Here is a 26881-nt window from a genome sequence, read left to right on the forward strand (position 1 = left end):
TTTTTTTCCCTCTGCCTTTTTAACCCGTGCTCATGTGCTTCATCCTTGACCTGGATGGTCCATCAATTCCCATGGTCCATTCAGTTCTTGGCCACTGCTGATGCTTCTAATAAGGCAGCCAATTACTGCCAAGTGTAGCGATGGTTTTAGTGGAGTCTGGGACCTGTAAAAAAGTTTGTCAGTTGTTTCTAATTTGTATACAGTTCTCCAAAATTACAGCTCCTGACAGGACCATGATGAAAGAGCATGTGCCAGGCAGGCAGCTGCCTGGGCTGTTGGATGTTTGAGGACTCCAGAGACAACCCAGTTCTCCCTCCTGTAGTGGAATCGGCCAAGGCCCCATCAATGTTATGGATCCAAAAGCCCTTAGGAACCTAGATGAAACTCATTAATTTATCTACTCAGACCACTAGCACTATTTGCTAATGCAAATCATCCTCAACAGATGAGATTACACTGAAAGGAAATGGGCTCGAATAGTTCACATCCAATTAGCTCGGTTGTTGTGTCCTTTTGCTTCTAGGACCACAGGAAAGGGCTGCTGCACAAGGAGGTGGATACATCCTCTCTATCCTTATGCACCTAAGCTCACCGGCTTCCTCCTGTTGCTTCTGCCTCCGTCCTGGCTGCTACACAGACACAGCGCAGCCAGCCCTACATAGCCCGGCTGCTGGCCCAGCCCCACGCCAGGATCCTCCTCCTGCGAGCCGCGGCTGCTCAGTGGAGGACCGAGCCGCGAATCACTCGGTGCCCACGTGCAAGGCCCTGCCCACCCCCGCCCTAGTCCTGCCTGCCCACTACCAGCCCGTCTGCGCCAGCTCCCTTCAGCCAGCCGGGCGCTGCAGTAACTCGCCAAGTCGCCTCCTGCTTTTAAGCAACAGCTGCAGGTAGGTCCGAGACCAGAGCCCCGCTGCAGGGCTCGGGGGGTGCCTCGGGCAAGCGGGAGGCGGGTGCCTGCGCTTGCTCCGGGCTAGTCTCCATCGGCCGCTCCCTGCTGGAGACAGCCCCGGGCGCAGCAGCTGCCCTGTTCCAGCAGGGCAGAGCGGGGACGTGTCGGTCCCTCCTCCCCAGCTGCTGGGGGCGGAGGAAAGAGTCTTCGCAGTCCCGTCTGGGAGGCTGGGGGGACAAGGACCCCATCCCGCCTCCGGTGGGGACAATGGGAAGCTCCGCCTGGACGCCAGTGACTCAGGATGGAACCCTCCAGCTTCCACAGAAGGGCAGGAGCTGGGATGCAGCCCGTGTGGCCCCGGCACATGAGCGCCCTTGGACTCCGGAGCTGGGGTCCCGTCCCTGGGTAGCAGGGAGCCGCCGTGCGCCCTGGGTTACGCGCGTGAGCGCAGCCAGTAGGGACCCACCCAGTCCAAGCCTGATGCGCTGCTGGAGAGTGCGGGGAGCGATCGCTGCTGTCCTTCACCCTGTGGCTGCTTTGATGTATCTAATAGAAACCTGCCACGTAAAATATTCCACGGGTGTCCGTCCAGCACCGGATGGTACCAGATCCTGGCAAGGAGCTGGGTGCCCTCCACTCTCCCTGACTCCCTGGGAGGGAAAGGTGCGCAGCAGCCTGCAGGACCGAGCCCAGATTCTGTTCGGAGGCATCGTGAATTCTTACTCATTAACCAAGAAGGGAGGTATATGTTGATATTTAAATAAACTCTCCTTCCTGAGGCGCTGGCACTATTTCAAAATCTATAATAAAGAAAGCTCATATGCAAAAAGTTCAAAACTGCCCCAAGTTACTAATGGTACTTTCTGCATAGCTAACTTTTCTTTTTGGTACACCACTTTTCACTTAATGGTGAAACTTAGGTGCTGTATCTACACTCAAACAGAGCCACTCATTGGAATTGAAAGAATATTTACATATAATTTTAAAGAGCCAGTGAACAAACCTTTCATTAGTAAAGGGACACTTAAAATGTAATCAGTTGTACAACTGTTAACAGATAACATTTTGTTTTCAGTCTTAGCAGCAGAATGGACCCGGCTGCTTTTTGGATGCATATTTGGGGGGTTCTTTTTGGTAATTGTGTAGTAGCTTAAGGGTAGTAGCTGCTGCTGTGAATTTTCTATGGTTGTAAAATCTAGCAGACAAGATGGAAGGTCACTATGAGTCATTGCTTGCATATGCACACGCCCACATCAATGGGCATTACTGAAATGGTTTTGGATGGCAAACCATAGTGGAAATGGAAATAAAAGCCTGCAGCAGTTTTTTTGTGTGCCTTAAAAACAAACAAGCAAATAGAATGTTCTCCTTTTGAGAAAATATAGTAATACCGCACAGCTGATTGAGTAGCTATGATATCATTTCACTTATTTATTGATATTAATGGCTGACCAGTGAGATTATTTCAGAGGCACAATAAGGTATTTCCTATTACTACAGTGAGTATAAGTACCTAGATAGATTGACTGAGGAGAGCTCGAAGAAATTTTTAACTGTAGAAACGCAAGCTGATTCAAAATAGAAATTATTTTTTTGTAGCCTGCTGACAATGTACATGGCCCTGTACAGTACATGAAGTAGACAAGCTCCCTGTCCATAGAATCTTGCAATCAAAGAGCAAAGAGAATATATTTGCTTAGGTAAAACATCCCCTAGCGTGAACAGAAAATGAATGTTCAAAGTCCCTGTGTTTTGTGTGGTATGTGAGATTAATGACAGGGCACCTGCTGTGTGATTTGGCATTACATAGTCCAGCAACACATCATAATATATTTTGTGATGTAGCTACATGATAGTTTCTGTGTTTCAAGGAATTTAACTTTGTTTTTTTAAATTCTCATAAAATCACTGATGTTACAATTTTTTTTCAAAATACTGAAGATGTATGTTCTTGTTGCCCAGAGGCAAAAATAGCCCGGTGTAATCTGGTACAGAAATCCTGGAGAAGCTTCTACTCCATAACATCCCACTGCTGTTCTTGGATATCTTAATAAGAAACCTGTGAAGATTGTATTGGTGGATTTGCAGAGGAGATCAGCGGGTAAAGGGTCATCTTCCTCTGCTTTACAGCTGATTTAGGATAGATGCCAAACACTGGTAAAAATAGCACAAGTCTGTTCACATTGGTGCCGGGAATACTGGGGGCTTTGTGTTTGTTTTATGCCTGGAGTAAGTATGTTTTGAAAACACTATTTGAATAGAAATTTCAAAGATGTATACACTTAAATGTATTTAAAATGTTTCCTAGGAAGAGAGTTAAAAAAGTTATGGGGATGACTTGTTTCAAGGAGGCCTCATTAGTAAGTAGATCCTCTTTGAATAAACTGCTTTGAATGTTAACTTGCTTTTGGATGTAAAAATCCAACTTTGCTAACAAGGATCCTACCATCATTCTTTTTCCTGAGTCTGTTATTTCTCTAACTGATAATTGCAGTTCTTTCCACCCTCCATAGCCAGCTTCATGCATGATGCAAGTTTATTGGCAAAAAATCTTCCCTTTGCTGGGGCGTGGCATGGCTCAGCACAGGGTATTCCTACTTTAGGATAAAAAGGGGAGCTTTTATAGCATCTTTCCTCCTCTAGGTTTCTCAAACTACTCTACAAAGTACACCTCTACCCCGATATAACGCAACCCAATATAACACAATTTTGGATATAATGTGGTAAAGCAGTGCTCCGGGGGGGCGGGGCTGCGCACTCCGGCGGATCAAAGCAAGTTCCATATAGTGCAGTTTCACCTATAACGTGGTAAGATTTTTTGGCTCCCGAGGACAGCGTTATATCGGGGTAGAGGTGTAATGAGTTAAATACTGTTTACAATGACTGTTGAGGCAAGTGAAACCACATTTTTGTGACCTGGAATAGTTCTCACACAACCTTAGACATTGCAGCCAGGTTTATTAATTTTTATCTATGGGAAAGTTTACACCATAGCCCCTTTGATAAATTGCCATGAGCAGAAGAGATCCCAATTTAACATGCCCTTGGCTTCTAGCATTTCAGCAGGCATCTTGCAGAGCACTGCAACGTACGTAGTGGCTACAGTCTTAAGTTTTAGAATGGACTCCACACTATGACCTCTGTACCTGGTGGTGAGAATGCTGGCCACTGTGTCAGAGTGACCCTATAGTGAGTGTGTGCCATTTAAAATACTTAGTTTATCTCAACCATCTATTGCCTTGATCATCCTGTCACTAAAGTCCGTGGGAGCATTACCATGGATTTCAGTGGTACTCAGCCTGAAGACAGTCTGGTTTATCTGGAAGCACCTGTAGCCCCAGGAGAGTGGGGATGTAGTTATACCTCATGGAACAGCAATGATCAATCAGTGAGTTTGAAGGTGAACATTTTCATATGCATCTAAAAGTTACTGGGGAGATTTTCAGAGACACAACTGGTGTTGAATTTCAGTGGGAGCTAGGTCCCTATCTGCCACTTGTGTCATTGAAAAACTCCCCCATAATAAAGTTTAACTTGTAAAACAAACATGGCACAATGACTGGCTATTTCCCACAATCTGATGACAATCAATGTGTTGGGAGGGAAGAGGGAGAAACTGAATCAGAAATCAAGACTTGCCTATTTCTACATGACTAAAGAGTAGCAAGGCAGAAATGACAGAGAGTTCTGTTTGTTTCAGCTTTAATCTTAGTGTAACCTAAATTTAACTCTTGATCATCATGAGTGTTTTAGCCTGGGACATTCATTACCAAAGCACAGACCTCTACCAGTTGAGCTGAAGGAGGGACAGCATTAGCCAATTACAGTAGTGGGCAGTTGTCCTCTATGGACTAATTCCTAGAAGGTGGAGGCAGCATCTAGTTTCAATCATGGTACGGGCTAGTTTCATAATATAGAGGTGTTGCTCTCAATTCCAGCTATAATACAAGTTGTCTAGCACTTTCCATTATAAAACCTTGTTTTGTAAACATTTTGTGTAATATATAAGCAAATCTCGCAACTCACAAATGGTTAATGTGTCTGCCAACATCACAAAGTTGGATGCGACTGCTGCAAAAAGAGAAAAGCTAACAAGATGATAATACAGAAAGCAGTACTAATATTTTAAAGAACCACCTCGACTAACTGCTTTATATGAATTTGAATACAACTTTTTTTTTTCCTCTGGTGCAGGAAAGTGATTTGATCTAGGGACTTTTGGTGGGAACCACGCCATTCCTAAAATAGCTGCCATGTATTTGGTGGTTACATTTGTTTTTTCCATTCTCTTCACAAATATGATCTTTCTGGTTTGTAATCTGAGTTTGAACATCAATCAATAGCTGTCAGATGGAGGAGCATGCTGGGTAGGGATGTGCCACAACTCACCAATGTATCCCCACTTTTACGTCTGCCTCAAGAAACAGCTGTTTTTGAAAGCGTGCAAGAGTTACCAAATTGCATTTAAGCCAATGGAACTTTGAGTCCTTCATTCAAGTCAAATGCAAATCACTGTTAAGCTTAACTGTCAAGTAACTTTTGTAAGACACTGAGTAACACTGGACAGCAAAAAGCAGATGTTGTAAGTAGTTTTTGTTCATTCATAAACAGCATTTAGGAATATAGGAATTGCCATGTGGACTGTCTAGTCCAGCATCCTCTGTCTGAGGTTGGTCAGTATCAGATGCTCCACAGGAAGAGTTAAGAAACAAAGAGTATGGATGTTCTCATTTTCTATATACATTTCTAATCCTATTTTGAATCCTGCTGAACTCCCGATTCAGTGATGTCTAGTGCCACTGAGTTCCACAAGCATCAGCTGGAGTACTGTCTCCAGTTTTGGGCACCACACTTTAAGAAAGATATGAACAAACTCGAGAGATTTCGTAGAAGAGCAACAAAATGATATGACATTTGGCAAACATGACCTATGAGGACAGGCTGAAAGAACTGGGCATGTTTAGTCTAAAGAAGAGAAGAATGGAGGGAGGGAGTGGGAGGACGTAATCTTCAAATAGGTAAAAGGCTGTTATAAAGAGGACTTTCTAATTATAAAGATAGTTAAACATTGGAACAGGTTACCTAAGGAGTTTGTGGAATCCCCATCACTGGAGGTTTTTTAAGACAAGGCTAGACAAACACCTGTCAGAGATGGTCTAGGTTTACTTAATCCTGCTTCAGCATGGTGGGGTTGGACTAGATGACCTTTTGAGGTCTCTTCTATCCCTGCATTTCAACGATTATGTTCTACATAATCTCTATCATTTGTAAATTTGCTGCTTTTCAATGTCATTAGCTGTCCCCTTTTTCCTGTAAGGATAAGTGGAAGTACCTGATTATCTTTCCTGTGCAATTAATTATTTTGTATACTTCTGTCATGTCTCCTTTTATTATTCTCCTCCACATAAAATTAAAGTCCCAGTCTTTTCAAGCTCATCATGCGTTTATCACTCCAAACAAAAGTATGAACGAACAATTTTAGGAGGCTGAGGGATAGAGAAAGACCTTAAAATGGTTATCGGCTTTTCCATAAAGAGATGTATTTGCATTTGGGTCCTGTGTTAATTGAAAGGATACCAGAGATTAGATTTAAAAAAAGAAAACTCCTTGAATGGGGATGGCACACAGCACACGGCCCATGTGTTGTTTTAGGATGTCAAGGATTTTCACAACTATGACATGGTTTTGATGCAGAAGGGTCCACAGGACAGTGATCATGTTAAAAGTTAAACACTTAATGCTCAGGACAAGATGTAGCTACTTGGACAAGTGCAGCATATAGTTCAAATATATAGTATTAGCAGCCTTGCTGTTTCAAAACAGATCCTGCAACCTGTGTCATGCCCTCTACCCTGACCAAGACCTCAGAGAGGGGAATTTATATTTGTTAGATCCCAGTTCTGCTTCCTCCAAGACCCATTTCAGAGTAGCATCCCCTTGGAACTTACTGGACATGTCCACTAGGAATGCTGCCACCTTAAAATGCAGCCTAGGTAACTTATTTTCCCTCCCACATGGTCCACAATGGAGGAGTCAGGCTGCTGCTCAGCAATCAGGCAACACAGACTGGGGTTTGTCTGAGCAAAAAATATCCGTCTTCCCAGAATAGTCCTCTGAGCAGAAAATAGCTTTTCATGTAGCACTGTGAAAAAGAAAATGGAGGGTAAGACAGAAAGGAGGGGATCTGAAATGTAGCGTGTTACCCATTGTACCTACTCTGCCTCCCAGGGCCCTCCTTACCCATATGCAAAGCACGCAGCTGCGTAGGGCTCCGGGGAATTTAAGGCATCACATTTCCTGGTGCCCTGTGCAGCTGCGTGCTGCTCCAGCCCCTGCTCCGCCGCTTCCCACCCCTGTTCACTCCCCTGAGGGCTGCTGCAGGGGATGGGCCTGCACTCACTGCATGGTAAATGGAGCCACCCGGCCTCAGCCTGCTCCGCTCCCCTGGCTCCCAGCCACACTGCTCGTGAGTACTGGGGAGTGGTTCCTCCCTGCCCCCCAAGCCTGGGAGCCAGGGGAGCAGAGCGGAGCAGGTTGGGACCGGGGGGGCAGTTTTCCCCCTTCCCCCCAGCCCTCTCCCCTTGGAGGCCTGGAGCTCCCCACAGCCCTCCCACTGGGGGCTGCGTAGGGTACCAAAATGGCTAGGCACAGCCCTGCTGCTTCCTACACTGATTTGCTGCTCACGTCTCCATTCAAGGCACAGTCCTAGAAAAGATGGAGAAGGAATGTTTTTTTGCAGGAAAAGCAAAAGCAAAAGCAAAAGAAGTCAGTGGGACAAGCCACTGCACAGGCTCCATGCGAGCAGGACTTGGATTCCAGAGAACGTCCTCCTGCTTCACCCCTGCTTCCTGAAAGGTCATGTTGGCAAGCATATGCTATTTACACCACATCGTGCAATCTGAGATTTCCTGACTGGAAGAGTACGTTAGTCAGGCTTTTTGTTAGCACGCTGCTCGTTCACTTTGTCTACTATCCATGCACCACTATGTTTGTGTGCGCTCCTCCATTTGTACCTGTTCAGCTGGTAGCTGTTCTAGTATAAGTTATTTATTTCATTTTTGTATTGCACCAGAGGCTACAGTCAGGACCATTGTGTAAAGTGCTGTACAAACACACATGAAGATGTGAACCCCGCCCAAAAGAGTTTACCATCTTGTACCTCTTCTACCAGTACAAATCTGAACCTGTTCTGTTTGCAGAGTGCTGTTTATATACTGGTACCTGTTCTATTGAGATAAGAACCCACCCTGAAAAATAATTAACTGGTTTCCCAGTGCCCTCTAGCAGCATTGTCAGGCACTCAAAATCCTAGAGCACCTGTCTCAAGGTTACCTAGGCGATGAACATTTTTAAGCACCTATCTCTAGAATTTAACTGCCTGTTCTTTGACCTGATTCATTCAGATGTTGAAGGTGTGCCTAGTGATGGTATTAAGTAATAGCAGCCACCTTGGGCGTTATGGGTATTCTGCATCCAGCTAGGGAAGGCAACAGATTGGCTAGTATCTGTACAAACATTAAAGTCCTAGGGACATGCCTTACCTAGGTAAATAACTTACGAACCTAGCACAATGCTAGGCTGAGGGAAAGGAAGCTGTAGCATTTAGCTGTCTTCCACAGGGGCTAATCTGCCTAATTGCCATTCTGCCAGCTTCTCTTAGGGGGATTCATTGTAGCATATGTCACAAGGTTATGCTGGAAGGGCTTTGTGAAGCAATATGGGAACTCAAAACATCCCATCAATCCATAGCTAGTCAATATCACACCATGGAGTGTGAATGGTGGCTTGCTGTGGTATTGTATATAATTCTGGCTAGACACAGTTCTTTCCATTTGGAACTGCACTGAGATGCATCCAGTTAAATGTGTGTGAAGGATATTCAGAGTAGGAGTCAGTGATCCTGAGAGGACTCTGAGAAGTGATGGGGTGGGAGAAGAACTTGCTTCTGTGGATTCTCAAGAAAACTGGTTCCTTCCTACCTAGCTGGAAAGATAGCCACCCCTCCTGCCCCAGTCTATAGGACAATCGGGATTTTTGATCACCCTCCTTCCCCAGGAGGAGCCTGGAGAATCCCAATTGATCTCAGGCATGGAGGTTTCTATTCTGTGCACAGCCATCACCGGAGAGAGACTTGCTTGTCTATATTAGGAGCTAGTCGGTGAGTCAGTGGGAAATCATCCGACAGTGTTTAAACATATGGGCTTAGTAAATATTTGCACACAAAAAATGATAGCTACAATTCAAAACAAAATATATAAAACGCAGAAGGAAGTGAATCATGGAAAAGAAGCAAGATCTTTCAGTTTGGACAGAGCCTCAAATACTAGCTGAAATCAAAATCGTTAGGGCTTTGTTCTCTCTCGCTTTCTGATCCGAGTAACACTTTGGTTCCCCAAAACCAAAAGTCTGAATCACGTTAATAAAAACCAATCAACCCTCCAGAGCTATCTGTGTAATCACCATGAAGAGAACTTTACACACCTTAATATGAAGAGGAACTAGGTCAGGGGTAGGCAACCTATGGCACGGGTGCCGAAGGCAGCACGCAAGCTGATTTTCAGTGGCACTCACACTGCCTGGGTCCTGGCCACCGGTCTGGGGGGTTCTGCATTTTAAATTTAATTTTACTTGAAGCTTCTTAAACTTCTTAAAAACCTTATTTACTTTACATACAACAATAGTTTAGTTATATATTATAGACTTAGAGAGAGAGACTGTCTAAAAATGTTAAAATGTATGACTGGCACACAAAACCTTAAATTAGAGTGAATAAATGAAGACTCGGCACACCACTTCTGAAAGGTTGCCGACCCCTGAACTAGGTAGTATACTGTCTATGTATTAATGATATTGCCTTCTAGTGACTGGCTGGCAGAGATGATCAGCTAGCTGGTACGGGACTACCTTAGCTCAGATTGTGATGGACCTCTTTTTGCAACTAAACAAGGGTTCCAGTCCTGGCTGCTCAAATGTGTATGATGAATGCAGTAGTTGTGTCTAGGTTTGTTATATCAGGGGAGTGAATTGACAGAATATACTTATATAGTCCTTTATTTTTTCAGAGCAGCATGAAAACATCAACTTTATAAATCACCGCCACAGATCAATGATGTTTGACTGTCCAAACTGAATGAAATGCAAGAAGTAAACAAATAGCATAAAGGCTGAAAAATAAATTAGAATGTTTCTTTATCTTTTAATAATGTCGGCTGCTGATAACAAAAGTTCAAATGAATGTGATTATTTAAAAGGATATATTCTAACAAAGCCAAGATTTTGGTGCAAGTAATATGACGGAGATAAACAACAGACTTGTCATATATGTCAGTATGTTTTGTTAGTAAAACACACCCAGTTACTGTCACAGGAACTCAAGAGCCCGCAGAGCATTTAGTTTTTGTATCTCATTGTAGGATTATGATTTTGCCCTGTTAGCCAGCTATAATCTGGGGATATTAAGTGGAAAGATAAAATTGGTTTACATGCAGTGGATTGGAATCCACTTATCCTCTTTCTGAAAGACCAGGCTATTTAATACCATGTCTACACTACAGAAATAATCAGGTCTAAAAATATTACGCAGCTGTATTGCAAGAGTGTTATTACTAGTGTGGACAGAAAAACTCCAAACATGTTCAGGAGCACAATTTTCATCAACTTAATGTCAGCAAATTAGTATCATTTCTTCAGGGGCTAAAACATGTTTTTCCTTTCCATTCAAGGTGAGAAAACTGTGCTATACCGTGTTTGGAACACAACCCTGGATCTCATTTGTGATTGAGCTGATTTTGTAGGTTAGAAGGGTTTGGAAAAGAGCAGAGTGACCTTTGACTTTTCATTTGTGCAAGAGTCTTCAGCTCTTTCTAAAAGCACATCCGACCTCTTTTAAAGTTCTGAGTGTGGTTGTTCAGCAAGGTCCCCGGCTGTGAACGGGGGTGGAACTCAGAATGTGGGCTGAATGGTCACGTCTGATGTTCCTGCCATTCACCATTGTCCCAGCCATTGCAGTGAGTGGAAAAATGTGCTGGCAGATGAGCACTGTGAGCACTGAGGATCCAGTATAACCACATTCCCTTGATGGAGAGGCGGTAATTTAGCCTCTTCCCCACAAAGGCCTGAAAATGTTCACTTTTAACTTTGTTTCAGGAGTGATGAGCCACCTGTTACAAGGATTAAACAAAAGCTAACCTGCAGCATCTGGTTTACAACAAAAGTTTGTGTGAGGCACTGTACAAAAACAGTAAGAAAATCCCTGCTCCAAATTGCTTACCAACGAAACAGAGGAAAAAGAGAGGCCCAGAGAACTAAATTGACTCACCTGAGGTCAGTGGCAAGCCAGGCATAAAACCCAGAGTATCTGAGGCACAGCCCATATTCTGTTCAGTGGACTACACTGCCTCTCTAGTTACGCTGATTACACTGTACAGCTCTTCCAGAATAACTCCATGTGGAGACAAACCCTGAAAAGCAACTGGGTAAATCCTAACCCACTTTTAAAATGCTGCTTTTGAGGAAGGAAGATACTGCAGCAAAAACAGGGATGATGAACTGAAAGGATCACTTGGGGCTTGGCTACACTCAAAACTTCAATGTGCTCCCGCGGCAGCGCTTTGAACTGCGAGTGTGGTCGCGGCGCCAGTGCTGGGAGAGAGCTCTCCCAGCGCTGCATGTACTCCACCTCCTCATGGGGATTAGCTTGCAGTGCTGGGAGCTGTGCTCCCAGTGCTGGGGCACTGTTTACGCTGGCGCTTTGCAGCGCTGTAACTTTCTGTGCTCAGGGTTTTTTTCGCACCCCTGAGCGAGAAAGCTGTAGTGCTGTAAAGCACCAGTGTAGCCAAGGCCTTGTGCTTGTGTGCCCGGGGGAGAAGGACTTGAGAAATGTTTGATTGGTAGGCAGTCTGTCCGTTTAGCTTATATTTAGAGCAGTGGTTCTCAACCTGATTACCATTGTGGGCCGCATATACACCTCTCTATGTGTTATGTAGGCCACATCCTATATATGTGTTACCTGTATGGCCCTGAGGATGTCACATGAATCGCAGTTGTGTGCTGATTGCGCCGCAAGCAGCCTGCAGGTTGAGAACCACTGATTTAGATGAATAAACCAAAAACTAAATGCAAGCACCAAGCACTTATATAGTGGTTGTTTTAATTCTTACTACCTGCTCAGATCAACCCCCAGCCCTCCACTACAAGAAACTTATTATCGGTTTTGAACATATATAGGTTTGAGCTTTATTAAGTCAAGAGACTGAATACGTTCAGTGCTGCTTTATGTATTGTAAAGGTCTTTACGAGGAGGGAAGCAGAACATTGGATGGGGATGGTTTGGGGCCCGGTTGCTAGCTGGAGAAGTGGGAACCAATTAGTGAGGTCTTCGCCTTCACCTTGAGTCTGCTGCTGGCAGTACGGCAGCTTAAGGTGCAGGCATAATAGGGACCATTCACTAGCGCTCAGAGCTGGGCTTATGCTGGGATACGACAAAGTAACAGCTAAATGTGTTTAATCACAAATAGATCTTCTACAAATGTAACAATTGCTTATACCTCTCTCTCCCTAGATAAGCCGATAGCAGTGGTTTGTTGTGAGAGCTTGCAAGTCTGAACCACTTGCATCCGTCAGCTTTGTGTTTTATGCTACAGTTATTGTGAAGAGCCCTATTCTGGGCCTCTGCAGATTGCATTTCATCTCACGCCTCATTCTGGGCACTTCTGCAATGGTGTCCAGTTCCTTTTTTCCTTAGGAATCATTTATTACTTGTTCATTGATTTGCTCGGGAGGTTTGTGAATTGAACAAGAATGTCTGTGTTGCTGGGGGGTGTAGAGCTTTGCCAGCTCTACCATGCCAGGTGAGCAAGTAGTCGCCTGAGGCTGCTAAACACTGCTCCTGTTTGTGTTGTGTTGTGTGACTAGGGGCTGGTGGGATGAACATGTGCCAGTTTCCCTCCAGCGGATGCTGTGTAGAGCCTTGGCACGTGTCCTCCTCCTATATCAACATCCCAGGCGCTTCTGTTTTTTTGCTATTGCCACCTGATCTAAGAGTGGTTTATAACATGGCAAGATTGTTGGCTTAACATGGAGAATTGTATCTCACTGGGTACTTATGTCTTCCTCTAAGATCTGAGCTATTCTCAGCATGTTGGCAATGTGACTATCTAGGTCATTTGTGCATAATCTGGCTGCCGTGCAAAATCATCCTGAGCTACCAAACCAAAGACAGATTCTTGTTTACATACTTAACACAGCAGGAAGCATGTAAAAAAAACAAACAGCTTGGGTCATGTAGAATAAATAACCAGGTCTTCTGTCCTTTGGAGAAGATGCTCTGGACAGATTCCAGTAAGATGTGTTTACACTTGTAATCAGGGACAAAAACTTAAATGGATTTGTGTGTGTGCGCACTTTTGCAGAATAACTGTTCAGCGGGTGTGTGGTCTAGGATCTTTGCGTGAACACAGATCCAAAGCTGTTTTTCCTTTATTAAACTTATTGACAAGTGTGTGCTTCATGAGTAAAGAGGAGGTAGGATTTAATATTCACAGCCAAAGCAATCACTGATCACATAAGCAATTGATGAGGCACTAGTGCCTGCTTGAAAGCTGGAATTCAGCAAGCGATGCGAAGGAAGGGAAAGAAGTTCTTGAGGCCAATGTACAGGTCTTTGAGATCAAGTCAGGAGGTCCAGCCTCTCTTCCTGGTTCTGCCACACACTCCCTTTGTGACCTAGGACAAGTCTCTTGGGCCAAAAGTGGCCACTGATTCTCAGAACCTCAGCTTTTGAGATGAATTTTCAGAGATGCTCAGGAGCCCTGCCCTCAACACTCATTTTAGTGACACTCCTTCAGTAACATGGGCTCTGTGTCAGAGCCCTTCTCTTAGCTGACTGAACTTCTGGTCCCGTGGGAAATCATCTGCATTCAGATAAAAGGCAGCATTAAAATTTCACTGTGTGGGCACAGGATCAGCTCACATGTGATAATGTTTAGAAAGTATCATGGAGAGTCTAAAAAATTGCTGAACAGAGAACCTTTCAAGTGGGGAGTCTCTTTGAATTTGGAGGACGGTATGGAAAACAATGGGTCTGATTCTCCATGGACTGACATGTTGTGTCACCATTTACACTATGCCACGGTAGGGTAAATGTCACAATTCTGACTTGGGAGCTTCATACGCATCCCTTTGCATATGTTCAAGTGACCACACAAGATGCAAAGTAGTGGACAATGAAGACCTCCATCTCTGTCAGCTCTCCTGAAAGAAGAGTTACAGGCTAAGTGCAGATCGAGAACACCTGTTTACCTCAAGCCTCTGCTTTGGCGAGATCCAGACTTCCACAAAAATGTTCCTTTCTTCTCTAAAGGAAGAGCCAGCTCTCCTCTGACAGATTGCACAATGCCTCAGCCACTATTGTTGGGACAGACAAGAGCACTAAGGGTATGGCTACATTTGGAATTTCAAAGCGCTGCCCCGGCAGCGCTTTGAAGTGTGAGTGTAGTCAGAGCGGCAGCGCTGGGAGAGAGCTCTCCCAGCGCTGCATGTAAACCACATCCCTTATGGGTGTAGCATGCAGCGCTGGGAGCTGTGCTCCCAGCGCTGCTGCCCTGATTACACTGACGCTTTACAGCGCTGTATCTTGCAGCACTCGGGGGGTGTTTTTTCACACCCCAGTTGCAGCGCTGTAAAGTGTGAGTGTAGCCAAGGCCTAAAGCAGGTTGCAGCCTCTTCTCATTGCTCATCTTATACTAAGGAGATTTGACATTCCTGTTTCTGTGTAATTGCATCAGGCTGGTCACACCTATTGGCCTATAGGCCACATACCATGTCATGCCTTTTGTGTATGGCTTAGCGATTCTTTATGCAGAACTAGAACACCTAGTCAGCATTTTAGCACTGATTTGCATTTGAATACGATTTAGGATTTGTTTGCTCATGAATAAAAGAAAGCAGCTGGCTTTCTGAGATCCTGAGGTGGTGTGTACTGTGCATTTAAGAGCACGACTGAACTCCTACTTATTGTGTTCACTAGGGTAGGGCTTTGTGGTTGAGTCAGTTGATTCTCAGCTGGATGTGACTGTCTCTCATCCTAGATGTGGTCCTAGAATGTTCACAGAGGGTCTAGTTCTTTTCTCCCGTGCCAGTTTGAGCCTGGTGTAACTTCAGTGGAGTTGCTCCTAATTTACAACAGTGCAAGTGGGAAGAGAATCAGGCTCTTAAGTTGAGATTTTAAAAGTTAGCAGTTCCTCCTGACCTCTTGTGTTTAATAGGTGGGTCTTACTTAAGTGACTAAAAGCTAGCAGCAAAAACTAGTAGTTGTTGGAAATATCAGACTAGAGCTGGAATTGTTAATCATGAGGCAAAGAACATGAGAATGGCCATACTGGTTAGACCAAAGGTCTGTCTAGCCCAGTATCCTGTCATCTGACAGTGGCCCAGTGCCAAGTGCCCCAGAGGGAATTAGCAGAACAGGTAATCATCAAGTGATCCATCCCCTGTCACCCATGCCCAACTTCTGGCAGACAGACACTAGGGATGCCATCCCTGCCTGTCTTAGCTAATAGCCATTGATGGGTCTATCCTCCATGAATTTATCTAGTTTTTTTTTTTAACCCTGTTATAGTCTTGGTCTTCACAACATCCTCTGACAAGATTTCCACAGGTTGACTGTGCCCAGACTATGCATATAATAATTTGGCCTGTTTCACCTGGCTATTCTCATTTGTTAAAAGGATTCCACGGGAATGTTAATCTGTGAATGCAAAAAACAACTTTGCCTACAACAAAGATATTGCTATACTTTGGGGGAAGGAAATTTTAACTTGTTCTCTACAGGATTTAGTTTTTAAAGTTGAGGGGAGAGCTGTTAAAAGGACACCGTCAACTTGAACATTGTGAGCTTCTGATAAAGCCGCCTTTAGTCGGTGTCCTGAATTTTGTTTTAAATGTACATTTGTACCATTCATTTTATGTATCTCACTAGCGTGCTGGTTTTCATTAGTATGAATTTTTTCAAATGTGAAAAAAAAATACAACAAAAAAGTTTTAGACTGTGTGTGCAAAAGGAAAAAAGTAGCATTTGACTTACCCACCTAGAAGGATGGGTGCAGCAGTTAACTACTGCTAGCATGCATAAGCAGCAACCAGTCCTAGGAACACCATTAGCAATGCTGTTCCTCAGACAGCGAGAGACAAAACTAAAATAGATTATGGGGTCACTGTGGTTGTCCTAAAGATGCTTTCTTTACAAGTTTCTCAGCGTGGGGATTGTTTTTAGTTGTGTGTGTGTGTGTATGAATTTAGTGCTGCCTGGAGACCAGAGACAGATCTAATCTACTGTTTTAGATATTTTTCAGTGCTTGTCACCGTGGTGATAAAGCTGAAAGAGACCATGCGGCCTTTTCAGTGTCTGACTTAAGACTTAGTCACTCATGCTATATGCAAATTTTGCAAAGAGCTAAAAAAAGTAAAGACAAATATTTGACTGTTTCCAGGGTGCAGTGTCATCAGTTGTTAATATTGTACTGAATTGCTCTCTTCCACTATACTGTCTTGTGCAGAGTGACCAGATGTTCCTATTTTATAGGGACTGTCCTGATATTTGGGGTATTTTCTTCTATAGGCGCTTGTTACCCCCCACCCCATGCTGATGTTTCACACTGGCTGTCTGGTCACCCTAGTCCTGTAGGATGTCACAGGGTTTCTTTAAAGCTGCAGAGACGCTTCACTGATCCCACAAATTCCCACAGTTTGTGCAAATTCATCAAGGCTTTTCACCAATCCCAGGTGTAGAACAGAGGTGAAGAAAAGTGAGAATTTTTAGTATCTCAGTGATTACTACGCTCTGTATCTAGAGTCTTGAACCTACCTAGAGGCTGGATTGTGGAAAATAAGCCAGGCTCGATGCCTATCAAAATGCTTGCCAAAGAGTTTCCTCTTATGCCCTCCAAACCAGCTTGTCAGTTGCAGCTGGAGGTACTGAGCTAGCCTGCTGGTGCTTTTTGTTCTTGATGCCTTTTATCTAAATAACTATTTATAGCCATGCAAAGCAGCATTAGTTGGTAGACAATAAGTCTGTGAAGCCAGCCAGGGGTTATTCCCAATAATGGTGCCACGCAACACTGCCTTCCTGTTTTTCTAGAGGAACAATACTCTTGTGAAGCATGTATGTAAACCTGCAAGCTGAGTAGAAACCAATGTGCAAGGTATGGACTTTTCAAGTAACAAGGCAAAAATCAGAATGCAGCAGAGGAATTACTACAAGCAAGGTTTACTAGTAGGAAAGTAGGTAACGTAAAATAATATAGGATCCGAGTGTCCATGGAACAACAGGCTCCATAGACATTTTATTAAAAGAAAACACATTGCTGGTCATAAGTAATTATACCTGTGACTCTGATGGCTTTTTAAGAGCTTTTCTGGTCCCTTTGGATAAAGTGGATCAGCCAGATTGTAAAAGCGTTTATTAAGCCAAAAGGGAAAAAAAAACAACTTCTAGAATATTAGCAAAGCCATTCATGCAAACGTGTAATTAAGGCTTTTATTTTCCAATGGGTGGAACATGTATAGGACAGACAAGAACATTGGAGCTATTACATCTCCTGTGTAACTAATTTGAAAAAAAAAACTCTCTCTCTTTTAAGGAAACATTATTCTATGAGCATTTGTCAGGCAGGACTTTCAGACAAGTCTGTTCGTTGGTGCAAGTCACCTTTTTATTCTTGAGGCCAGTGTTATTATTGTAATAATTCGCAGTGCCAGTTACCGTTATTTTAACCAGGTAGTTAATTGTATTCTTCACAATGCAAAGTGTTAAGTGATGAAAGAAAAATGTAATACATGATTAACTCACGGTGAGAGCTCTGTAAAATGTTCTCGCCAGGTTCAAGTCATCGTGGTTTCAGCTTTCATTACAAAATCAGACGAGGTTCCTCCAAAGGTTTCTAGCAAACCTGGTGTCAACTTATGAGCTTGTGCTAACACCATGCCGATCTCACTGGTTCCTTGTTTCAGTGCAAAGCCAGGAGGAAGTTTGGGTTTGGCTGAATTTTGAGTTGGTTTTAGGGTTTGTTCTAACATGCAACTTGGGGTGGAATTTTCTGAACTGAAAAGCCTTTTTTTACTACAGGTCTACTTGTCCTGGCCACTGACTCATTGCTTCGCATCACATGGGATGCATGCTGGGAAGTCCCCACTTCTGGTGGAAAAGGATTATAGACTCAGAGCCCATACCAGTTATGATAGATGGATTCAGGATATGTGGCAGAGAGAGATTGCAGTGAGTGACTGGTAAATGGGAAACAGAGTGGCTCTCCAAGAGACTTTCCAATGCACTGACATGGGAAGTGTCACCCTGAGGGTGCACAGTGCCCCAAAGGGGGTGAAGAGGAGGTGGGGCCATGACTCTGCCTCCCCTGCACATAAGCTGCATGGAGGGGTTTGTGTTGCACTCCAGAAAGGCATACGTGCAGCCAGGAGCTCCCTGAGACAGAGCAGCCCCTAAGGCTTCCTTTAGTGTGTGCATCTCTGCACTGCACCCAACCCATGGCTGTACAAACATGGCCGTCTGAATTTGGTGGTGCTGTAATGCAGGGGAGTGAGAGAACTGGCTGACTGCAAAGGCAGGTGTGGGCCTTCAGGGTGCAATGTGAGCTGGTTCCTAAGGGAAGTTACTGCAGCAGGAATGCTGGTTGTACACTTACTGGAATAAGGCTTGCTATTCACTACTGTAGGGGTTAAATCTCTAGCCTGCTGCCTGCCTCCCTCCCAGCTTGGGTTTGTGCAAATCCCAGTTTGACAGTCTGCCCCACAGAGGGTCCTTTTCTGCTAGAAGCAGTCAGATGTCTCCTGAAGCTTAGGGTAAAGAGAAGCCACAGGCCCAAATGAAGTGCACAGAGAGCACAAGAGTGCAGATGTGACAGTGTAATTCACTTCTGTGCCAGCTGCAAATTCCCTGCGATTCAGCTTTCTTCCAGCAGTGACCAAGGCCTCCTTTATCATCTTGATTTAGCCAGCTGTGATTTCTTGTGGTCCCACTTTGCCTAGGGAAGTTCAGTCTGCATTTTTCTACATTAGAGCCAGACAGTGGCCTTGTTTGCATTGCTTATAGCACAGCTTTGTTTAACAAAACAGCCCCCCCAAACCCTCAGTCAGTTTCCTTGTTATAGTAAATAGAATTCCTTTCACTGCAGAAGCTAAGGGCTTATGGGTAAAGTGTGCTGGTTTCTTTGGGATATTAAAGGGAGAAGCTGGCTGCTTAGAAATGAGTTAATTTCTCTTTTTAAAATGCAAAACAGTCAGCTTAGCTAGACTGCAGCCTTCCCTCTGCCTGCCGGACAGACTGTACATGGGTCTCAGGTTTGAAAGAGGAGGACGCTCCAGTTAAAGAAGCAGGCAGCATAAAGCAAAAAGAACAGCATGTTGTAGCTGGTCTTGTACAGACTGGACAGCATGCCTGATGCAGCCCAACAAAGCCAGCTAAAAAGAGGTTTCAAATTTACCTACTTCCAAGTTCTTCACTGCAAATGGATAGGTGCCAACATTTCTGATATCAACCATTACTTAGATTCATGGAAGGGAAGTAATTTATAGCACTTACTCCTTGCTAATGAGACACAGCAATAAAGCTCAGATGGAAATAAATTAAGTGGCTGGTTAGCCTGGTTACTTTTCAGATTTACATAAAGCTTGCTAGGACTAGTACAGAGTAGTGTTTTCAAAGTCTAGAAACAGTTAAAATCCAAGTAAAGAATAATAAAAAAAACTCAAGTTTTTTTTAAAGTTATTTGTACTTTTGTTTTAAATATTGTGGGCTGGCCTGTGCTTCCCTCAGCTGGTGAGCTTTTACTGACATGGGTAGTCCTATTGACTTGCCACAGCAGAAATGGTGTGGTAATTTACTCTGTCTTCAGCTGCTTGGAGTAACCAACCATGAGAGCTGGGTCTCCCCTTTCTTAAGGGGATGCACTCAAACAATGAATCACTGTGTATTATATAAAGAGGGCACTGTAGCACCTGGCAGAGCAGTTATTATGCATTGTCCATATGTACTAAAGAAATACAATCTGTACTAGAACTGAAATTTCATTTCAGGGCTCATACCAAAAAAATTTAGAGGCTTTAAAAAAAAATTCCCTACAGTCCTAGAAATGTAAAGAACTAAGAAGCGCAGACATTTTAGAGGTTTTGTGATATGATGGGGATGTGGGTGTACACTAGTCCAGTTTGACTGGACACCCTAAAAATCCTGCCTTCTTCAAATGCATGTTTCTCTCATAAAAAATGTCTAACAATAGTGTTGCCCACTAGAATAGTAACGTAAACTGTTGCACAAAACATTTTAACTCTAAAGGAGCATTGGTTTCCCTCCCCCCCCCCCCCCGCCTCTAGTTTATTGTTTAAGAAACAACCGTTTTCCTACCTGTTTGGGAAAACTAATTTTGATGCTCATACCACCACTTCCAACTTTGTCTGCCCCCCTCCCCCAAACACATACACCCTTTCTCTTTCAGAAACACAGACACTTCTCTCAGCTAAATCTATACACCAAACAGATGCGCACTCCCTCCCTGTTTCACAACATTTTTACCAATAATGTAATTTATAAGGAGATATGGAACAGTAATTTTTCACCTCTGCCCCCTCCCTCACCATGTATTAGCCATAAATAAAGGCAGTGAAAAGCCTTAATCTTTGTGGAATGGCTGAGCTGTAGAAATACCATCCTTCTAGTCTTACTGCTTTCATAGCCACAGCTGTTCTGAGGAAAGACCTGTGTGCAAATATTTGTTTCTTCATAAACTTGACTGTTTGGCTCTTTGAATAGCCAGTCCCCTTATTCCAGTGTAATTAAGAAACTGGAATCTCACTTCAGTGAATTTTAATTTGGAAACTGTTAGAATATTTTTATTATTTTGCACATATTGTGCTCTGGCAATACCACCAATCAGTTGATGTTTTGGTAGAATTTGTGCATTCCTTAAGCTTTGGTGAGCCTGCTGGAATGTTTGTGGTCAAATGTGAATCAGAAGCTTGAGTCTAGCGGAAAGCTATCTTGTTTCATGCATTGGCTGCAACATTTTCCCCTTTCTCACTAAGCACCGGCTGATTCTCCAGCGCCTGTTGCCACCTTTCAAAAGGGGGTTTTGGATAGCAGCAGTAGGAGTTGTAGGTAGTGTTTGTGGTGAGGCAGTAGGGAAGTGTTTGAATTAGAGGTGCCAGGATAGGTCAGACTAGAGTCATTGGAAAGTCTATTCCCTGTAATTGACATTGCAATGGGATACAGCCAGGAAAGTGAGCAGATGTGAGTCTGGACTATACATGCCAGAGATCATGTCATGGGCCTGGGCAGTGGTAGCTCTTTTCTATCCATTTTGTTTTTATTTGCGTAACTGAGGCACTATAGAGCTCTGGTGAGACCATGCCTGAAATGTCACATTCAGCTCCAGATATGTTACCAGAAACACAGAAACAAGGTAGAAAGAATTCAGAGAGGAGCAACAAAATGAGTACGAGGCAGAAAGATCAGATTTACGGGGGTCAGAATGACAGTATCCTCAATGGAGGATAGATCCACCAATTACTATTAGCCAGGAATGCAACCCCATGGTCTGGGTGTCCCTAAACCTCTGACTGTCAGAAGCTGGGAGTGGACCAAATGGGGATGGATCACTTAATAAATTGCCCTGTTCTGTTCATTCCCTCTGAAACATCTGGCACCGGCCACTGTTGGAAGGCAGGATACTGGGCTAGATTAACCATTGGTCTGATCCAGTATGGCCATTCTTATGTATCTTGGCGGAATGAAAGCTGAGTGTGAAGCATGCCAGTCTACAAATATATGAAAGGCTTAAATGCCCAGAGAGAATTATTTAGGGACGTAAAAAGCAGGGTATCATTAGGAGTAGTGGGGTGGACTTAAGAAAAGGAACTTTTCAGTTGGATACTAGGAAAAAAAACCAACCACAAACACTTTGTGGAATTGTCTCCAGAGAGAAGTGATGGGAGCTGCATCCCATAAGAGTTTTGAAAGGAGACTGGACAGCATGCCAGAGAAGATATATAGTAGGGGGACATTGAGCCCATCCCCCTCGGCCAATGAGCTGACAGGTGTTCGTTACATCAACTTCTAGGATAGGTCACATTTTTTACCAGCTGTAACACTGTAACCAAAGTCCTGCATTTCCAGTCCAGTCGCTAGTGCGCAGACACCCACCTCAGAATGCCCCACTGCAACTGGCCCCTGGTTCCTAGCCACTAGGAGCGGCCAAGAATTAAGTAGGCCCAGGAGACTGAATGCCCCTTCCTTGGAGGGAGTGTGTTCAGAAGAGAATTGAGGCATGCTGGCAATGGCAGTGTCGGGGTGGGGCAGAAAGGAGCCTAACCTGCACCACTCTGGTGCTCAGGGGAAGCCCTCAGTACCCAGGGCAGCCAGCCTACCTTTCAGGGGCAATCACGTACTGTAGAAGTGTGGCCTCACCACTAGCATCCCCCATCTCACAGCTGGGTGTAGCGCAGCAGTTCTTTCCTCTCTGGTGCCCCAGGCAATGGCGGCTGGAGTGGTCTGCCTCTTCTTGCAGCTCAGCCAGGTCACATTTTAGTTCCATCCCTCCTGGGGTAACAGCAAGTCCAACACAAATCCAGTGTCCTCACATTTGGGCCTCAGACCCACAGTCCGTACATGAGGGCTTTAAAGCAGCCTTATCCCTCTGTGTCAGGGGCTTCACACCACCTTCCCAGTGGTGGAAGGAGAAACCCAGGCCCACCCTGCACAGTGGGTTGCAATCCAGGGAGCCTGGAAACAGCCACAGTCTGCTCTGTCAGACACCTTGCCTCGGCCTTCTTGGACCAATCCTACCCTGAGCCTTTCTTCAGGCCCTTTCCCCAGCCCCTTGCTGGGCTATCTGTACTGAGCAGTGCCTCCCAGGCTTTTCACCAGAGGTCTGCTTTCTACCCTTGTATCAGCATCAGCTATAGGAGCTTGCTCCAGTCCTGTGCCTTCAGGTACCTTTCCCTACACAGGGCTTCCTCCTTACCCTGCAGGGGTGTTTCCCACAACTCTTGCCTGTCCCAGAGAGCACCTGCACAATTCTTCCCTTACAAACCCTTCTGTGCAAGACCTTCTGTCTTTGTAGCTCCACCCAGCTCCTCTCCAGTAGGGCTTCATCTTTCATTAGGCCTGGGGCACCCTCCAGGTTCAGCCAGGTGGGTTAATTGGCCTTTAGGGCCCACATTAACCCTTTCACCACTTGTGCAGGGTGAACACCTCACCACAGTTCGCTGAAAACTTCTTTTGAAAAAGCAAACTCCAAACTGGAAGACTGATGTACCCTGCCACTGAGCAATCAGACAATTCAAGCTTCCTAGTAGATGTTACTTTTCATTTGCTATACGTCAGGGCATTGTGTGCTGTAATTAGTGAGCATATCCCCATAATTATCTCAGTAGGAAGGTACACGTTTATAAGATGTTCTTGAATAGACCTTTCATGCTTACTGAGATGTTAATCACACAGCTGGCGTCCGTAATAAGCAGTTGTCTTCTGCTGTTTGTTCAAAACACAAGGGCTTCTTTCCTTAAAAGCTTTTGTTTTCATCCCTGAGCAGCCAAACCTCCTTCAGATAATTCCCCAGCAGTGAAACTGTGTATTCAATGCCATGTGTTTATAGAGCTTTGCTGTCCTTGAATGCATTTTCTGTGGGTAAGATGTTGGGTTTACTCTGCATCAGTTGTGAGGGTGATTTGGATGGTTATACTAGTATTTGCTTCACACCACTTCTTTGCCATGCTTTCCACCAGTGACATCTTCTCTATAATCTATGCACTGACTTCTGCCACGTCAGCAACGAGCTTTGAACCCTTCACACCAAAGCTCAGTTTTCTGCCATTCCAGTGAAAGGCGTAACTACATTTGCTGACAGCTGTAGTAGGCTGGACCAGCCACGTGAATATTACTTGTACTCCTCACCTTATGTCCTAAGAGCACCATAATTTATTATTTGCTCACTATGTTGGTCACATAATTTTTGTTTCATTCTCCTTTCCTTACCCATTTCCTTTGTCTGCCTTCATGCTTTGCACTTGTCTGATTGATATTGTAAGCTCTGCAGGATAGGGGTTGGGGCTAACATTTTCAAACCCACCTAAGTGACTTAGGAGCCTCAGTCTATGGGAAATAGGACCCTATGTCACTTTTGAAAATGGGGTGTAGGCTCCTGAATTACTTAGGCACTTTGCCTTGGGTCTTTTTCCCTCAGTCTCAGTGGAGTTGCATGCAAAGTTCTGGCACTGTATAAATGTTTATGAATAAATACTTGAAACTCTCTTTCCATCTGCAAGGGACTTGTCTCTCTTTCCAACATTGTTACTAATTTGTTTTTCAGTGTAGTCCTCTGGATTTGGGTGGACCACAGATGGAACAGCTGTAAGAGCCATTCACTGATGGCTTCCCAGCACTGCTCAACTTGCCTTGGCCAACACTTATGATTCCAGCAAAATTTTTGCTGCCTTTCAGACCCTTGATGCTCTGTGTGAGCTCCCTCCCCGGGGACGGGAAAAAAATCTGTCCAAGCCCAGCCAGATGAAGAAATTGTTTTTATTCTCTGTTAAAAATTGAGAACTTCCAAGGAAATTTTGTTTTGATACTTACTGTCAAAAGTCTATTAACTGAGCAGAAGCTTGCCAAGATCTGAAATACTTAATAGCCAAATGTCCAGACACAGAGCACCAGCTCGGAAACTATGGAACAAAAAACATAGTGTTCTAGCAAAACAGAGAGAGATGGAAAATGATTTTCATGAGGAGAGGAGAAAGCTTTCCTATGTTACGGAGTGTGTGTGTGTCCCTCATCTTGATCCCATTGAGGTCAATGGAAGTTTGGCCACTGACTTCAGTGGGGGTGGGAGGAGCAACAGATCCTTGTTTAAGTATCTTCCTAGAAATTGGGTAATTAATCTGAAGATTCCACTCAGTTCTGCTCTAGATACATGTAGCTTGCAATATAAACACATAAAGAGATTCATTTCCTCCCTGATCTCCTAGGGTAGGCGTACCATCCCAGACTCTATAGCGTGGTTACAACAAACCTCTGCATGGGTTTTCAGTAGTGCTTAAACCCAGAACCTTCAGCACCACAGCATCACCCTTAGCGCTTGGAACTCTAGGAGTAACTCCATCATGTGGTAGTGGTAGTAGGCTATTATATTTTAATGGACTAGCCACTTGAGGGACATATTGCACACACAGTTCTAATGTGGCCCAGCAGTGCAATCAGTGAGAAATCTTATTGTAGGGCACTTATTGTTTTGTACACTACTTGGATGAAGCAGGCTCATTGCTGGCACTGTTCATCTCATGCCAGGAGACAGTAGGCCTGGTTCTTGAGTCTTTTGACATCAGCTCTACACTGTTATTGTTGAACTCAATAAGCCCAAAGACTGCTGGATGCATGTCACAGTTATCTTGCTCAATCCCGAAAAGCATACGGTGTGAAATTATTGAGCTGGCTTTGCTCTCCCATCTTGTCTGGCAAGGGAAGTCCTTTTGCCAGCAGACGAGTGGTCCTTCGTTGTTGTACCTAGAACCCCTCTGCTTCACACCAATTTCATTGTAGCTGGTTTCAGAGTAGCAGCCATGTTAGTCTGTATCCGCAAAAAGAACAGAAGGGTGCCACAAGTACTCCTGTTCTTATCGTAGCTTGTGTAGAGGCTTAAATCCATGCGCAGGAGACCAAAGCATTTGTCAAATGTTGCTTCTTGCTTATCTATATGTACAGGGAAATATGAACACATCATTCCTCACTCTCCAACCTCTCAACCGGCTCCCTTTAGCACTCTTTGTCCTTTCCCACAGTTCACTGACGTATGTATGAGAATCTTTTCCTCCACAGGCCTTGCCATCTGGGACGACCTTTTTGTTCCTCAGCACCTCATCAACTCTCTGTCTATTTCCAGTTCTCAGCGGATGCATTCTTGTCTCCATTGCTGATGCCTCTCTCTGTTATTGGCCTTTTGATGAAATATTTAGCTTATTTGTCCATTATTGCACCGCCCGCTGTAATGAATACCATATTTCCCTGTATTACTGTCTTTTGGAATTGAGCCTCCATAAATGACTGCACAGAATAAATCTGTGTAGCCTCCAAGTGGACCGTGTGCATAGGCATGTTACACCCTTATATTTCAGAGGGAGCTGGGTGTGTTTCCTTGTGATAAAGCACCAGCTTATGCAGCACATCTTTATTGACAGGGAAACAAAGAAGGGGCTGTGGCTCCTCAGTCCCTCTTCTGTTGGAGGTGAAAGAGTGAAGAACCCTTTGCTGTTAAAAACGCTTCTTAAATTCCAGTGCAAACACGGCTAGAGTTGCATTCTTCTCACAGCTTTTTGTACAATGGCTCTGAGGTTAAGGTACGCAAACTCTGTATCTGTCGCAGGGCTCGGCTATCTCGTTACAGCAGCTGTTCTTCTTTCAGCTGTGGTAAGTGACCAATCGTATAATTAAACACTGTAAAACTTTTCCTCTGCTAAGAAAATACTTGCAAGGGTTGTGTTCTCCTGCGTGGTTTTAAGCTTTCCTAAAAGGCTTCCTTAACTAAGCTGTGCAGCCTGTGGAGTGGAAACTGTAAGAGGGCACTGTTTTAAATATCCGTTTGATGACAGGGTTCAGTTTAGATACGGATTCAGCAGCTAACTTGCTGTATTGCTTTCCAGTCTGCAGCATTTTGTATTTCTGGCCTTGTGAGCTGAGCATAAATTTTATTTTTGTCCATTAATTATTGTGAACTTTCCTCTTTGTTGACGTACTGGATGCTTATGATGTAATCTTATTTCTTTCATCTTTGCCTTCTAGGCCTGCCCTGGTAGAGGGACACAGACCCTTCTTTAATCTAAAATACATCAGGATTGGTTTATTTCTTTTTAATATTGCTATCCTGAATTCTTTCTAGTTGTAGCCATAGAACTTTATTGTCTCAAAAGAAGTGATAACACATTGTCCATGCT

At 44.2% G+C, this 26881-nt stretch overlaps 1 protein-coding gene across 3 annotated transcripts in view; it reads left to right on the forward strand.

Moving 5' to 3' along the window:
* Positions 1-561: 561 nt before the first annotated feature.
* Positions 562-26881, forward strand: part of GSN (gelsolin) — a 52436-nt gene continuing 26116 nt past the window's right edge. Inside the window, exons 1-2 of one of the 3 annotated variants that reach the window (XM_030535292.1) lie at positions 562-887; positions 3198-3249. In XM_030535292.1, coding sequence (XP_030391152.1) covers positions 577-887; positions 3198-3249 — 363 coding nt within the window. In that variant the 5' untranslated portion in view covers positions 562-576. Of the gene's footprint in view, positions 888-3197; positions 3250-25974; positions 26358-26881 lie in introns of those variants that run through there. The other 2 variants (XM_030535294.1, XM_030535293.1) reach the window with 2 other exon arrangements.

The sequence above is a fragment of the Gopherus evgoodei genome, chromosome 16, assembly GCF_007399415.2.
Source record: "Gopherus evgoodei ecotype Sinaloan lineage chromosome 16, rGopEvg1_v1.p, whole genome shotgun sequence".
Lineage (NCBI taxonomy): Eukaryota > Metazoa > Chordata > Testudines > Testudinidae > Gopherus > Gopherus evgoodei.